The following is a 15,904-nucleotide window of genomic DNA, read 5'->3' as shown; positions in this document are numbered from 1 at the left end:
CAAACAAGTAGAGGTACCCAAAGAAATGTCTTCTGCACCACAGCCTTGACATGAGCTTGGACGACCAGCAGACACAGGCCATCACCAAACAGGAAACCCCATGCTCAGCTCAGGTCTCATCTTCTCCCTTCCAGTTACCAGGGTTAGAAACTGTTGTTGGAATAAACGCACATTGATATTTCAAGTTGGAGTTTCAGCTTTTAGCCATCGATCTTCAGAAGACCTTCAGAAGTCCCACCTACCTAGGTTGTTCCATTAGCATTTCATAGACTTGGTGACCTTTTTATTTCATTTGCTGAAGGACAGTCAATCTCTAACACAGTTCAAGACACTGTGCAGAGAGTCAGGGAGATCACTGACCCACTGCCCAACAGCATTCCCTTGTCTGTCGTGTTATGAACCAAAAATTGTCTTCTTGAACGTTTTACGTATTTTTTATACATATCTCAACTAAGATTTCTATAATATCTACCATAACCAAATTAGATATTTTTGTACAAGACTAGTTTTCAGATCATTCACAGAACGGTTTACATTTATGTTACCTCTCCACCCTTCAAACACAGCTGGATGTCTCTATATAGCAAAGAGAAAAACTTCTCAGCAATATCAGACCCAATTATGAGTCGTTCCTCTACAAACATACAAATAAGATACCTATTTTCCATCTGAGATCTCGATTTTAGATTTAAGGGGGAAAAAACAAGCAGAAAGAGGTGAAGTCTTCAGGAGTAGAATTTGTGCACATTTTTTGGCAAGAAACATTTCTCAGAACAATTTTTCTGTTCTCTCAGCAAAAAGGTAGATCAATTCAATGCATGGATATCATTTAAAAGCTATCTATGCTCTAAGCAATTTATCCAATTGAGGCTGGAGGGAACAGCTCAGATAACCTAAAACTACCCGTCAGGGTTGTGGGAAAGACAACACATACTTTCCACAAATACATTTTTGAAAAAGGAAATCCTTGCAGGCCTTATTTTTAATTTTCAATGTTTTTCCTTCTGCTGCTTCTTCCTCCTGATTTTGTTTCTTTACTGAAGTGCTGCTTTAGTAAAACACTATTTAATAAAACACTTTTGCTCACGAATTGGAGAATTTTTTTTTTCTTTCTGTAAAATATGATACTGATTCTGAAGTATCTGTTTTGTTTAAAAATACGCAATGAAATTGTATCCTGAATTGGAACTTCTCCCAACATACCCCTTCGTTTTAGACTCGTATTTTTGTCTGTGGGTTATGCGGATGTTAACATCTCATATTCTCATTAAAGATTTCTACCTGTTACCTTCCCTAGCCTTTAGGTGTTTGTGGATGTAGATAGAGCTCTTTCTCTCTCAGATCTTTTGAGAAAAAGCAGCAAAGCCCCTTTCAGCAGTGTGCCGTGAACCACACTTCATTAGCTTCCCGTACACCTGCCGTGAGAACAGAGGAGGAACTTGCCTTATTTTAGGATGGAAAAATAGAGCTGAGTCGCACATTGGCTTTCATATTTCCAATTTATGTCTTCTGACTTACCTTCTGTGACAGTTTGGAACTCCTGAAAGGCAAAAGGCTAAAAAGTGAGAGAAAGCTTCAGGCTTACCCTTATTGTCGTGTCTCTTTCGGGTATTTAAGTTTGTACTTGTGTTTAGCAGTATCAGTTGACCTTCAGACACTGGTATGTCAGAAAATATGTCAGGAAATATTAATATTCACAATTAATATATTGATAGATAGTTTTATTCTGCCATTCCTCATTTTCTTCCTGGCACTTTCCTATTTCACCGCTCTGATGCTTTCCCAGCAATGCTGAAGAGCGATGGCTTTGGAGGAAGCCCCATCTCCAGTCACTGAGAGCAGCAACAATCGCTTCCCCTCTGTCAGCGAGGATGCTCGTACAGCATCCCTCTGCAGGGGGGGAGCTTCTTTGTAGGATTCACTTACAAGCAGAAAATTTAATGGGCTGCAAGGTTCGATCATGAAGGCTTTTTTTTCTGCTGAAGCAGCTTGTCATTTTAGTTTTAACTACAGGAGACAGGACAAAATTGTTAAAGCAATCCAATTATGTTAGCTACTGAACAGGGCATTTCTGTCCACCTTTCCTGAGTGAAAGAAAGTAGCAATAGCTGCATTAGCCTTTAAAATTTTCCAAATTGCAACCCTTCTGACATGACTGGGGGACTTTGAGAAGTCATAGAATCATAGAATCATAAAATGGTTTGGGTTGGAAGGGACCTCGAAGATCATCTAGTTCCAACCCCCTGCCATGGGCAGGGACACCTTCCACTACACCAGGTTGCCCAAAGCCTCATCCAGCCTGGCCTTGAACACTTCCAGGGATGGGGCATCCACAACTTCTCTGGGCAACCTGTTCCAGTGCCTCACCACCCTCTGAGTGAAAAATTTCTTCCTTATATCTAATCTAAATCTGCCCTCTTTCAGTTTAAAGCCATTTCCCCTTGTCCTATCACTACATACCCTTGTAAAAATTCCCTCTCCCGCTTTGGAGAGGGAATTTTCAAGTCTGGGTACTCTGCTGCCATCCAGCTACAGTTCAGTGCTTCTGAACAGCCCACAGTTTCCCCCATAAAGGATATCTTTGCTGAAATTAGGATGGCGAACCTCATAGTCCCTCTTTTTGATCCATTTTAAAATGAGACAGAAATTGAGCAGTTGAACTCTGAAATTCCAACTTGATTTTTTATTTGCTTTTATATTTGATTTTATATTTTAGTATTTCAAAGAGTCTGTCGTCGCCCACAGTACAGAGGAAGCCAGTCACAACAACTAGCTGGTGTTTATTTACAGTTTAGCAAGGCAGAGGCTGTAGGAAAGTGTTTCGGGTGCCTGGAGAGCAAGGGCATCCTCAGTGAGAAGGTTCAGTCTCTTCTGAATATTCACATCCCACCACTCCCATTAACACAGGTAAATGGTGACGGCAATTTTTGTGGAGTCTTTTCCTTTACATGGAGAAATAATTAATTCCCAGCTTTTGACAAACGCATAATGAAACTGGGGTTGCTCACCCGATCAAGCTAACGGGCAGGACCCTCACTAATATTTGGGTCCTGCTTTTGCCGCTGTGCCGCTCGCACCTCTCCTCTCTTCCAGGCTGCAAACTGCAGGCACTGCTTCCAGAGCCACATAGGACACAGAGACCCCGCTTCCAACCTCCAGTTGAGATGTCTTTTGTAATTTCTTTTCTTTTTTGAAGTTTGACAAAAGTAAATCCCTGCTCACTCTGTTCCTTCCCACCAGCCCAGAGCTCAGAGGATTATCCAAGACTTGGAAGGCTCGGGGGCTTGCTGCAGGTCGGATGGGGCTGCCAGACAGGGGGTCAGCATCACCAGGACCTGGGCAGCACCATCGGGAGCCTGCAGCCCCCGGGGCTGGCTGAGTTGGCCACCCCCGGGAGGGGACGGTCGCCCTGAGCACCTCGGGGTCCCTCAGCAACAGCACCATAACCCCAGGAAGAATTTGGCTCAGGAATTAAAGCAAGCAGCCAAATATGTGGCCGTGTTTTAGCAGCCTCTTCATCTCAATTATTTCCAGTCATTTTTGTATTTTCTTCACAATTGAAATCAAATACAGAAGTTGGTTGTCGCTCTTTGGACCCCCCTTCTTATTTTCCCAGGATGAGAGCCACACACCCCGCTGTCAGGCCCTCAGGTGTCCACACACACTTCTCAACTTATAAAAACGTTTCCTAATAAGTTGCTTATGTCAACTCTTATACTTATCTAATTTAAAATACACTTTCTGAGAAAAAACACAAACTCCAAACCATGGAGGACGTTACATGCTGCCTACCAAGCAGAGTGCACGCTCCTTTTTCACTTGCTGTGTTGTCTAATTCCAACTGGGACGAGGGCTAGCTGGCTGGGAGCTGCAGCTGACTGCAAAGTCAGGAGGAGGAGGGATCAGTGCCAGTTTTATGACCTGTCTGGAAATGAAAGATTTTTGATTCAGTGCAAAGCAATTCCTTGTTACCTGGGGCAGGCTGACCTGCACCGTTTTATAGTCTCAAGGAAAATCCAAAAGCTTTCCAGCAGTATTTTTGGGAGAAGGGATCAAAACATCAAAACTTTCCAAGCAAAATGTGGGCATGTGTTTGGGCTGCTGAAGATGGAGGTATCCTTAAGGATTTTTCTGCGTGGTAGGCTAAGTTGTTAATTCACAGCTTTCATTCCTAGCAAAAGCTGCGGTGGTAAATGAAAGTTAATCCACCTTACAATTACGAAAGCACACGGGCTTAAAACATCCTGAAAAACAAGGCTGTGACTAGATGGAACAAACATGGCTCTCTTACACAGTCCTGCTGAAAGAAGATGTTGCTTAATTCCTGAATTCCTTGAAGCATTCCTGACAGCAATCACAGCTGCTGCCATAAAACCCATCGCAACCTCTGCCTTTGGGAAAAACGTATTTAATAATCAGTAAAGTTCAAGCTCAGCTTGTTGTGATGAATTATTAGAACCCGTCATCATTTTCTTGCAAAAAAAAAAGGGCTATAATGGAACACAATTTTATGTTTTTCCATTTAATTGATGACGGGCTGAGTTTTTATTAATCTTTCTGGGCTCCGGTGTAAGATGCTGAAAAAGCTAATATGAGATCATTGTATCTGGTTAATGTGTGTGCTTTGCAAAATTGATAAGGCCTGTCAAGACATAAATTATTTAAAATTTGATAAATGTGTTGAAATCATTGAATTTTCAAACAGACAAAGCAGAGCTATTTCTCTTCCCTCCCAGCCCCTTCAAACAGGTTTTTCTGCAGCCGCTCGATGATGCTGCGTTATCCCTGCAGCACACACTTGTAGGAGACAGAAATTAGCAGGAGGAAGCTAGGGAGGTATCCTGTGCTGCTGCAGTGGTGACATGACTATAAACCCACGAGATACAGCCTCAGGGAAGTGGCAGAAGTAGCAGAGAGCACGGAGACCACTGGAAGCCTCCTCCAGTACGAGTTTTTCACTGGTGAAATTGGGGGCAGGAGGAGGTTACTGAGTACCACCTCCCTCCTACCACCCCTTCGTCTCCATCAGTGGGACAAAACGCTCACAGCAACACCAGTGAGCAGCCGAATGGTGCTACAGAGCTGTTTATCCCAACAGACCTATTTATTTCAGCTAATTGCCGAGAGTTTTTAAATGATTCCTGGCAGGGGTGAAGCTACAGAAATGAATGCTGGTGATTGATGAATAACCTGGATAAAATTCCCAAAGCATCGGAACGATTAACTCTTGCACGGGTACACCTGCTTGTACTTAGTGCCTTGCCCACTGAGAAAGATGTGGGAGCAAGTTCCAGATGAACCCAAATTTATTTGGGCAAATGGAGAAAATACAGCATTTACTGATACCAGTGTCTCATCAACGTGGGCTCACTTCTCAAAAATAGTTCACAGGGAATGTTATTTGACCCTGTGCTGCTCTACCATGGTCAGCATCATTCATGGAAGAGAAAGGTTTTGAAGAGCGATCACCATCTTTCAGAGAAGCGCACAGGAAGAACCAACGGTTTGAAGTTTAAAACTACACGAATATAAACGACGTCATACTTTGGTTTGAGCTGTTCTCGTGGCCAACGCGGCAAAAGAAAACAGCGAGGCACGCTGTGGATCCTGTGCATCTTGATGGGTCCAAGATTATGTTTCTTACTAGAAAACATCTACAGTCTAATGGAAATTTCTGGGTAACTGGGTGACATTTTACAGCCTCTGTAATACGGAAAGAGATTAGGTGATTTCTTCTGTTTGGAAATTGATGGTTTGGAGGGAATGGGAAAATGCAGGTGCAGCAGAGAAGAACTACAGCAATAGCCATCTATTTAAATGCATACACTAACTTCCCTAAGCTAGTATTTTTCAAATACCCTATTAGCAATATTTTCCACTATAGAGAAGCATTACAGTGATATGGGAAGATGCTGAGGAAGTAATTTTTTCCAGCCTGTGCTGCATTCTTTTAATACCCATTTTTTATTTCCCGGAAATTGCTAACCAACGTGAATAAACAGCTGAACAAAGAGCATCGGCCCATCCTTGCCAAGAGCAAAAAGCTGTTGTCAAGGGAAGGGCCTTCGCAGTGTAGAGAGGAAGACAATGATGCGTTAGAGTTCGGTCCTCTTACATTGCAGAACGCTTCATTCAAAACAGAACAAAACCCGCGCGCGCACACACAAAGAAGGTTTTGCATTTAAAAAGCACAAATATTATTCACGTTTCTGAACAATGCACCCTCATTCCTGCTCCTGCGCCGGGCGCTGAGCAGCGCCCGGCGGTTCTTTGTCAGACGCCGTTGTACTACGCGTTCGCGAAACACAACAAACGTGCTACCCAGAGCCTGCAGCGTCCCCTTTCCTGCAACCCGCCGAGCTGACAACTCCGTCAGCCTCTCAGTCTTGTTCCTACAATGGAACCGGTGAAACAAGACAGCAGGAGGATGAAGCAGAGCCAAGAATTAAGGCTGTATGAGATTGGAGAACCCTGCAGTCTGCAAACTATTTTGAAGAAAGAAAGAAATGGGAAAAAATTACTGACATTAAGAGTAAGGTACAGCTTCCAGCAGTGTCCACTGGCTGCTGTCTAGGCCTTAAACAGGAATATTACATCCTTGTAAGTCACCATATTAATGATTTCATGTTCCCATATTACGAAAGCTATTTCATTGCCACATGAAATAGTCCATGTCGCTGCAGCTCCGGGGACGTGTTTCATTACCTGATGAGTACACCTCATTCCATGTAACACACAGATTAATTACAAGTAGTAGTAGTAGTGTAGCATGATACAACTCTGCAATTCCACTGTCGTGCTTTTCAAATAATTGTGCCCCAATACCTTACTGATGGGACAAACCTACCTGGTTTTAGCACACATTAACATTTCCCACCCTTCAGCCATCCCGAACATTAAACCTACATATTTCTTCTTTTTCTATCAGAGCCTTCTGAAAAAAGCAGTTCAGAAAACAATGCTCTGCTGTCTCATTTGGAGTGAGAGCTCCCTGAAGAGACATACATGAGTAACACATGCCTCGATGCCCTCTCGATCTCTTCATAAAAGGAGCGCGGAGAAAAGCCAAAGAGCCTTTGCACGGATTTCAATAAACATTGCAAAAGAAAAGTAGCCCAGCAGGACGATTGTGTGTGTTCCCGTGCCCTTGCCAGAGGAGAGTCGGAGCTGGGTGCGGACACAAGCAAAGTTGGAAGCTCCTGTGAACCGAGCAGCTTCGTTTCTCTGCATTTCTCCTTAATGTTTCCAACTGCAGTTCCCTCCAGCTGAGGTGCTAACAGTGATACCAACCACAGGTGCCCACGATTTGAATGGTCATTGGCATTTTAAGTAGCAGATCATTTAGCCATGCAAACACAGAGAAAAGTTTCAGGTATTTCAGCACTGCCAGGCCCCTGGTCCCAGCTGGAATCTAGAAATGAAGCAGAAAAGCCTCTTTTTTTGTGTGCTTCTAAAGGCCTCGGAGCAGTTTTGGGGTGAAAGATGGGTGAAAGTGTGCATCAGGTCTTGTTCCATCTGAACAGTCCCTTCTCCACAGTGGGGGAGTTGTCTCCCTGGCAGTGGGGACGGCCAGCTGTTCTCAGCATCACCTGCATGACTTGGAGCTTGCGAGCAGGCTTAGAGGTGGCTGAAGAAGCAAGCGTAAACATGGCATTGCTTCACCAGGAGCTTTCCATCACAGTGGAAACGGTGCTTCCCCCAGCATCGCTATGACAGCGCTATTTGTGCTGGTACGGATAAGCATCTGTCACTGTTTCCATTAGAATCTCCTATTTTCTGGGGTTCATAGCTCAGTCATAAAAAAAACGTAGTGTAGAGGCAGAAAGTTGACATACGAGGTCTCAGGCTGAGAGTGATCATTGTTGTCTTTTTTTCCCCCCTTTTCTAATCTGAAGAAGAAAATAACGTATTTCTGCAGAGACACACCTGACCACCACATTTCGATCCAGACGTAGATTTATTTAGTAATAGTGATGGTCGCCTTTCAGCATTCAAGGCGTGAACGTTGCCGTGATGGTTGCCTTTCCACATTCAATCTTAATTACTGCATTAGGGAGGATCAGGAAGAACACGCAGTAAGTGGGTCTGGGCTCTGGTTTGGAGCCTATTGCTGGAGAACAGGCCCCAGGGAAGATTAAGGGCTTTGGAGCTTCTGATCTTTGCCAGATGATGAAATGAAAAACTGAAGATTATAGAAATACCAACTGAATATTATAGAAACTGAATACTGGTAGGAACTAAAGGCGCAGAAGACCCTTTTTCTCTCTGTTCACACGTTTTGTAAGAATAGTCGCAGCTGAAAAAGCTTTTCTTTGTACATTAGAACAATGGTCTAAGACAGTCCTGAAGACAACAAACCCTGAAAACACGTTCTCCAAAACTTATATTCATACTTTAAAGGACCTAAAGAGTTAGATGATCGTTTCTAATCTGTTGAAACGCAGATTCTGCTTCTGACCTCTTAAGCATATGCTCAAGTTCTGCGTTTTCAACAGGACTTCTCTCTCACAGCGTAGAGGAAGAACATAGGTGGGCAACGTCTTTCTACATTAAATTGGAAATCCGAGACCCGTGTGTTTGACTCTGAAATCTAACACCACTCTGTCGCTACCAGTAGTAGTTACTTGCTTTCCAATTGCAAACAACTTTGCATTAGACTTAGCTTGGCCACGTTTCTGAAAAACGATGAGGTGTTCTAAGGTTGGGACTGCTCAGCCCTTCTTGAAGGTTAGCCCTTGCTAAATACAGGCATCCCAGCACCTGAAGCCAACACACTAAAATCATAGTTATTTTCATGGACTCTCTCAAATTAAAAACACAAATGGGCATGCTAAGTTTGGGAAAAATGGAAAAGGCAACACTAGAAAAGACAAATGGATAATAAACGTTTTCATACACAATTACAACACCAGAAGCAGCTGAGTAAGAAGACTTTAAGCTTAAAAACGTTGGGAGGTTAAGGGTGGTGAAAAAACAAAGGAGAATGGAATATTCTGCTTTTCTGTTTCACTCCATCTTCTAGCAGAGGTGCCACTTTGCTGTTCAGGTTTTCCAGGATCCTTGGACATGTCCAGTACCTAAAGAGGGCCTACAAGAAAGCTGGAGAAGGACTTTTAGCAAGGGCCTGGAGTGATAGGACAAGGGGCAATGGCTTTAAACTGAAAGAGGGCAGATTTAGATTACATCTAAGGAAGAAATTCTTCACTGTGGGAGTGGTGAGGCACTGGGACAGGTTTCCCAGAGAAGTTGTGGATGCCCCGTCCCTGGAAGTGTTCAAGGCCAAGTTGGATGGGGCTTTCAGCAAGCTGATGTAGCAGAAGGTGACCCTGCCCAGGGGAGGGGGCTTGGAACTAGATGATCTTTGTTTTGGGTTGAGAGGGACCTTTTTCTATGATTCTATGTTCTTATCTAACATATCTGTCCCCAGACCTCAACCTATCCCGAGATTTATCCGTTTATCCCAGTGGAGGGCTCCCATTGAGCTTTTTGCATTGTCTGTAACCTAGTCTGAGAAAAATCCTTGAGCTTTCCTGGGGTAGCAGAAAGGTAATCATTACGGTAGCTCACATGACTGGGCTGGTTCAGATCCTATTGTGTAAAAATAAATATTAATTGGCTCCTTTTGTATCTTGAGAACTTTATTTTCACGTTTCATACAAGTCTTTCCTTCTGTTTTGAAACAGGTATTCTGTGACACTAATCAAGTCGTACAAGCCACAGACGTGCTGGACTGGGAAGACAAGGATGCTGCAGAGACATTGGTCGACAATGTGGTCCATTCCAGGATCATCAATCCTTTACGCCTGTTTGTTAAGCCATCTCCAGTACTGAAACATGGCCAGATGTCCTACTCAGACAGCATAGAAAACTTTTGGGATTGGTTGTCCAACATCACGGAGGTTCAGGAATCTCTCGCACGAACTAAACGCAGACCTATAGTAAAAACTGGGAAATTCAAGAAAATGTTTGGATGGGGCGACTTCCACTCTAACATCAAAACTGTTAAGCTGAACCTCCTGATCACAGGGAAAATCGTCGATCACGGCAATGGGACCTTCAGTGTTTATTTCCGACATAACTCCACAGGTCTGGGAAATGTTTCCGTAAGCCTGGTGCCACCTTCCAAGGTGGTTGAGTTTGAATCATCTCCACAGTCGACGCTCGAGACCAAGGAATCAAAGTCCTTCAATTGCCGAATTGAGTACGAGAAAACAGACCGCGCTAAAAAAACTGCCTTGTGCAATTTCGACCCTTCAAAGATCTGCTACCAAGAGCAGACCCAAAGCCATGTCTCCTGGTTGTGTTCCAAACCCTTTAAAGTCATCTGCATTTACATCGCGTTCTACAGCGTAGATTACAAACTGGTGCAAAAGGTCTGTCCCGATTACAATTACCATAGTGAGACTCCATACTTGTCCTCTGGCTGATACAATCGTGGGTAACTGTAGAGATACAGCAGCAGTCATAAAAATAAGCATTTCCATTAACCTTTTGGAGAAGAATATGTTTTCCTATCAGGTTAAAAAGTCTTTAAAAACTGTAGCTGTGTTTGTGCTGTATCGTAAATAATCAACCTACTTAGGTAACAATCGTTTTCATTTGAGACCATTGCATTTTAGCACTCTTGTCATTAATAAAGGAACTACCAGGCAGACTCATGACAAAAATCTGTAACAAACACTGATCTTGAAAATCAGGTTTTTTCAAACTAGACTCGATGGCAGAGAGGTGGTCTTTCACTTGAATTGGACAGCACTTAGCAGGATCATATTTCTCATTGGGAACTTTGGAAGATGACAATAAAAAGAAAAAATGATGAAGCAGACTCCAAGCTGCTTATACACAAAATCCAAATAAACAGCTCTCCCACTAATTTCATAAAGAATGTTACACACACAGGCCTCAAGGAATCAAGTCCAAATAGTAAGAGAAAGTGCTATTTCTAGGACAAAAAAAAAGAAGGAAAGGAATCTGCATCTCTATGAGTTGTAGGAGTTGTTTGCATTCATTGAAGTGAAGAGTGAGTAGTTCTTCCTTCAGACTTCTTACCCATGGATATGCAATGATGTAATTAGACATTGATGAGCTTTAGTTTATTAGACCCACCAGGTGTGCAGCTTTGGTGTGCGTTTATTCCTTCCATGGTCACCGTTGGTTTTGATTCTTCTCAAATGTTTACATATACACCAGTACTAGTTTCACAGTGACAGAGAACATACATACCTTGGAAAAAGATAATCTCTGTTTAAGTCTGATGAAACAGGGGCTGGCTTCCACTTCAGGGAAGCAATTATCGTGCCGCCCAGCCCTCTTAGCACTGCACTGTAGCAAGGAAAACACATCACGGCGCGAGGACGGTACCTGAACAACACAAGCTTTGTGCTCACTGGCACCCAGTTGTCTTCCTTAGTCCAGCGTTGCGCACCTTACGCCAAAATATAAGCAATGACAAATAAAGAGGACAACAGAAACCTATGCATCTTTGCCTCAAAGCAGGTTCTGAACTCTTGCTATCAATACAAAAACACTCAGCCAGACTTTCCCCCAGTCCAGAACAGCATCGCCCCACCGTAGTTAGCTGTAAGAACGCGGGGTCCGGCTGTGGTTTTGTTTCACAAGGACGGATGTTGCGCCCGCCGCAGCCAACGGCGGTTCACTCCAGCCACGCAGCTTCAAGCGTCAGTTCCCTACGCTTCCGTTGGGTATTGATTTTGCTGCTGCTGCCAGTTTGCTGTCATAGTCCTTTGTGCTGGTTCCATGTCACTGGTCCCGTGGAAGAAGCTGGCTGAGGAAGCGCTTTCGTCGCCTGCAGACAAACTTACATGCAGAGTCCCAGAAGTTACACACAGCTTAAATAAAGTGCTATTAAAACACTCTGTTCAAGTGGTGTGCACCCAGACAAACGGCTATGACAGCTCGGAAGGACTCACTCAGGAGATTAATTCTGATTTCCTTGGTAAAGACTCATACAAAAAAAAAAAAATTTACTCTGTTAAAAATATACGAGTAACTGGCTAATTCCTTCTTCTCTTTAGCTGACAAATTTTAAACACATGGTTTAGTTTGATCAATAATCTAAATGTTTTCCTTCATCTTATTTCATACAGAGTCTCTCCTGGTCTATATGATGTTTTTTAGTTGGTCTATTACTGTTGATTCCTACGAGATGGTTGACTTTGTATTCTGTATAGCGTGCCCTCGTTCTGGCTGTATATAAGCTTGGATTTATTGCTATGAGTTCAGTGGTTGGTGCTTTTGTAACTTAGCTGTAAGCCATGATTTTATTGCCATGTATTTTTACTCAGCACTGTAGGTAATTAAAAGAAAACCCTACATGCTATTTATTGTAGAGTATGTGGAAATCATGTATGTATATACACTTAAATATGTGTACATATACAGAATATACGTGTACATGTATTTGTATGTAAATAAAGAGAGTTTGCTAAATCTGGCACTTGCTTGTGGCATATTTGATTATTCAATTTTTTTAAATATTGTAGGTAAAAAGACAAAGTAAAGCTAAGGCACTGCAACACATCACTGAACATTTTTCCCCAGCTAGAATTTGTTTTTCTAGGAGATATTTAAGCATGTGCTGCAGTGAAATGTGCTACAAGCCCAGGCAGACTTGCTTCAATAGCATTTCATGATATTTGAGAAGTGAAGAGCATATTTTGATGAAGACCATCATAAGCTGTTTAATAATTGAGCAAGATACATTAAAAGTAAAGGGGTTAGTCTAAATTAGGAAACACAACCAGTTCCTCCCAAGCAGGAAGGCGCTGGGAGCCCAGCAGCCCACTGCCCATTCAGCCCTTGCTCAAGAGTTTCTCATCAAAACAGGAGCTGGATTCTCCCCCCACGCAGACATCCTCTCACTGTGACACAGCCATGTCCCAGGCTGAGGCTTCCAGACCTCAGGAAGACAAACCAGGACCTTGGACAAAACAAACACCCCTCTGGAAACACCTGGGGATTCACAGGGAAAGGCTCTTGCAAATCAAGGGACAGGTATTTCAATGGGTTTAACACCTGAGCTGCTTGAACGCTGAGAAGACATGCACCCGACCGGCAGCTGCTGACTTAAAGCAACTTTCCAGCTTTTCCAGCACGGCCCAGGCTGGCGTCACGCCATCGGAGCAGCACTGGGTACAGGGAGCAGCAGAGAAATGGAGCCCACCACAACACAGGAGGAGAGGGTTAACCTTTCCCACGTGGTCCTAACACCCCCAGACCCAGCCACAAGTGCTGCAGCCCATCCTCCTGCAGAGCACTGGGAAGAGCTGCCATAGGACGGACCCATAATTTCCCCTCCAAGAAGCTTTCCTGCTGCCAAACCTCCTAATGATGGAGGACCAACCCTCATTGAACCCACTCAGCTCCCTCCGCACTGAGCAAACGCTCTTGTGATCAGTGAAAGCCAAAGTTTGCTGAAAACAGAGGCAATGGGGACAGAGGGCCGGCACACCCAGGAGAGGTGCCTTTGGAGACTCAGCGGTTGCTTTCACATAGTCCAAGTGTTTTCCCAGGGAGAAGCTGGCACCATCTGACCAGTTTTCCGATGCTTTGATGCTGGGGTGATGGGAGGGGAAGCTCAAACCACTCTCCTCCCGTCAAGCCCCGGCACAAGGCATCAGCCTGGTAGCTGGAGCAGGAGGAGAGGGATGGAACCTTGGTACCAAAGCCCATCATACGCCAGAGAACTCACCACCACACTTTTTCCAATCACAATACTTGAAAAAAAAACCAGCTTAAAAACATTGCATTTTTTTCATATCAATTTTGAGGAAGTCACTGCAAAAAAAGCACTCACGATCTTACTGCGGTCAAAATCAGATTAAGGAGGAATTATTTACACCTGGCAAGGTGAGCAAACTGCAATCCAACAAACCAAAGGAAGTGACAGACTTCATTAGGTCAAATTTCACACTGCCCATGTAAACAGAATTAAATTTGATTTAATTTCACACAGAACAGGCCATATTTAAAAACATTTTCCTGTGTAACAGGTGACTATTTCAGACCAGTTTCACATTTCAATGATTGTTCCTCTCATGACTCTTACTCAAAGTATTTTAAAATAAGAATTTGCAAGATTAAATACTATTTTATGCAAGTGTCCCAAGTGGGCAATAATGTCTTATGACTGAAGAAACTTAATCTAAGTTAAGAGTTTCTAATATATGTATTTTAATTTCATCCAAATCTCAACACTGTAGTTTTGCACGCATTTGTATCAATGCAAATATGTATCTGAACTTACTAAATACACTTCCTATTGCTCTCCCCATCCCATGGACATATATATAAAGAAGTCTCAATAAAATGCTAATTCCTGACACACAAGCATCAGCTTTTTCCCTCCAGACAGCGCACCGTACAGCGCCGCGGGAACCACACATGCTCAGTGTTTCCTTCTTTAACCATTTCAACTTGAACGGGGAAGTGACTTAATTTGGTTTTTCTTTTTCTTTTCCCCTCAAGAACATCGTTCTTTGGATCCTCAGCCTTTCCACCTCCTCCTAATCCCAGCCGCTGGTCGGATCCTGCCGCGCGCTCCTCCGCCCTCGCAGCCGCTGGGACGCGGGGCTGATTCCCGAGCTCTTGACATGGAACAGCCACGCCGTATCACAGCGACGAGCAAGATCGGAGGAAAAAAAAAAAAAACACAACCGAAATAAAGGAAAAAGCTGAGCAGTGTTTGCTGTGAGCTCCCCGGGGTCGCTACATTTTCTTTTTCGGGGGGATTCACTAGGCAGCGCTGGAAGAGCAAAGCCCTGAATAATCCCAACGCAACTGGAACAGCTCTGGCATCAGCCAGGCGAAGGCGTTCGGCACAAATCAGCATGCTGCGCTGATGTGTTTTGGTTTCTAAATCGTAATTCGAGGACATTAGAATTCGCTATTTGTTTTATGCTCTGTTGACCAGCGTAATCTGGATAATGTTTTATTTATCGTATAATAATGGTTCATCATTACCGCTGTCCCTATCCAAACAGGCACAGCTGAAAAGACAATAACAAGTCGCACACACTGAGGAGCTCGATGAAACACCCATCAGTCACGTAGATTTTTAGCTGTAGGGTGTCTCATTTGAAAAACTAAACTTTGCCATTCCCGTGTCTGTCTCTTGTGACCAGCTCTCGCACGCAGCCCTCGGAAGTGGCTCCCTCCTTTGTTTTAAAGCCGGCAAATAAAGCGGCGTGTCTCACGCATCGGCAACCAGCACCAAACTGGATTTAGAGGATATCGCCCGGCCTGCATTCCTCTCTGACAAAAACACCTAAGAGTTAATGCACTCACAGGTTTACAAAACTGAAATCATAAATTTTTATCACGTCCCTGGTGGATTCAGGTCTCTGGAGTCAGCGAACAGAAGTTAAACCACATCTCACTAGACAGCTCCCTGCTGCCTACACAGCCCAGCTTGCTGCACGCGCAAGGAACACACTGGCCCCACAAAAGAAGGATCCAAGGGACTGGTTTTACAGAAGAATCATAGAATGGGTTGGGTTGGAAGGGACCTCAAAGATCGTCTAGTTCCAACTCCCCCACCATGGACAGAAACACCTTCTACTGCATCAGGTTGCTCAAAGCCTCACCCAAACTGGCCTTGGGACACTTCCAGGGATGGAGCATCCACAACTTCTCTGGGCAATCTGTCCCAGTGCCTCACCACCCTCACGGTGAAGAATTTCTTGCTTAGATCTAATCTAAATCTGCCCTCTTTCAGTTTAAAGCCACTGCCCCTTGTCCTATCACTACATGCCCTTGTAAAAAGTCCCCCTCCAGCTTTCTTGTGGGCCGCTTTAGGTACTGGAAGGATGCTAGAAGGTCTCCTCTGAGTCTTCTCTTCTCCAGGCTGAACACCCTCAACTCTCAGCCTGGCTTCATAGCAGAG

At 43.9% G+C, this 15,904-nt stretch overlaps 1 protein-coding gene across 1 annotated transcript; it reads left to right on the top strand.

Moving 5' to 3' along the window:
* Window positions 1-1,801: 1,801 nt before the first annotated feature.
* NXPH2 (neurexophilin 2) lies at window positions 1,802-10,427 on the top strand. The gene is made up of 2 exons (XM_009991767.2): window positions 1,802-1,877; window positions 9,661-10,427. The coding sequence occupies exons 1-2, from the start codon at window positions 1,802-1,804 to the stop codon at window positions 10,425-10,427; spliced, it is 843 nt and encodes a 280-aa protein (XP_009990069.1).
* The last annotated feature ends 5,477 nt before the right edge of the window (window positions 10,428-15,904 follow it).

This window comes from Tauraco erythrolophus, chromosome 8 (genome assembly GCF_009769465.1).
Source record: "Tauraco erythrolophus isolate bTauEry1 chromosome 8, bTauEry1.pri, whole genome shotgun sequence".
In the NCBI taxonomy this organism is placed as follows: domain Eukaryota; kingdom Metazoa; phylum Chordata; class Aves; order Musophagiformes; family Musophagidae; genus Tauraco; species Tauraco erythrolophus.
Note: the sequence above shows the minus strand (reverse complement) of the source record. Positions and strands in the feature narration are given on the sequence as shown.

What these genes read in the sequence shown, in the direction of transcription:
- NXPH2 (XM_009991767.2), top strand. Translation starts at nt 1,802, where the DNA reads ATGGCTTTGGAGGAAGCCCCATCTCCAGTCACTGAGAGCAGCAACAAT. An exon ending in CTCTGTCAGCGAGGATGCTC is followed by an intron (nt 1,878 to 9,660) that starts GTACAGCATCCC and finishes GTTTCATACAAG; the next exon opens with TCTTTCCTTCTGTTTTGAAA.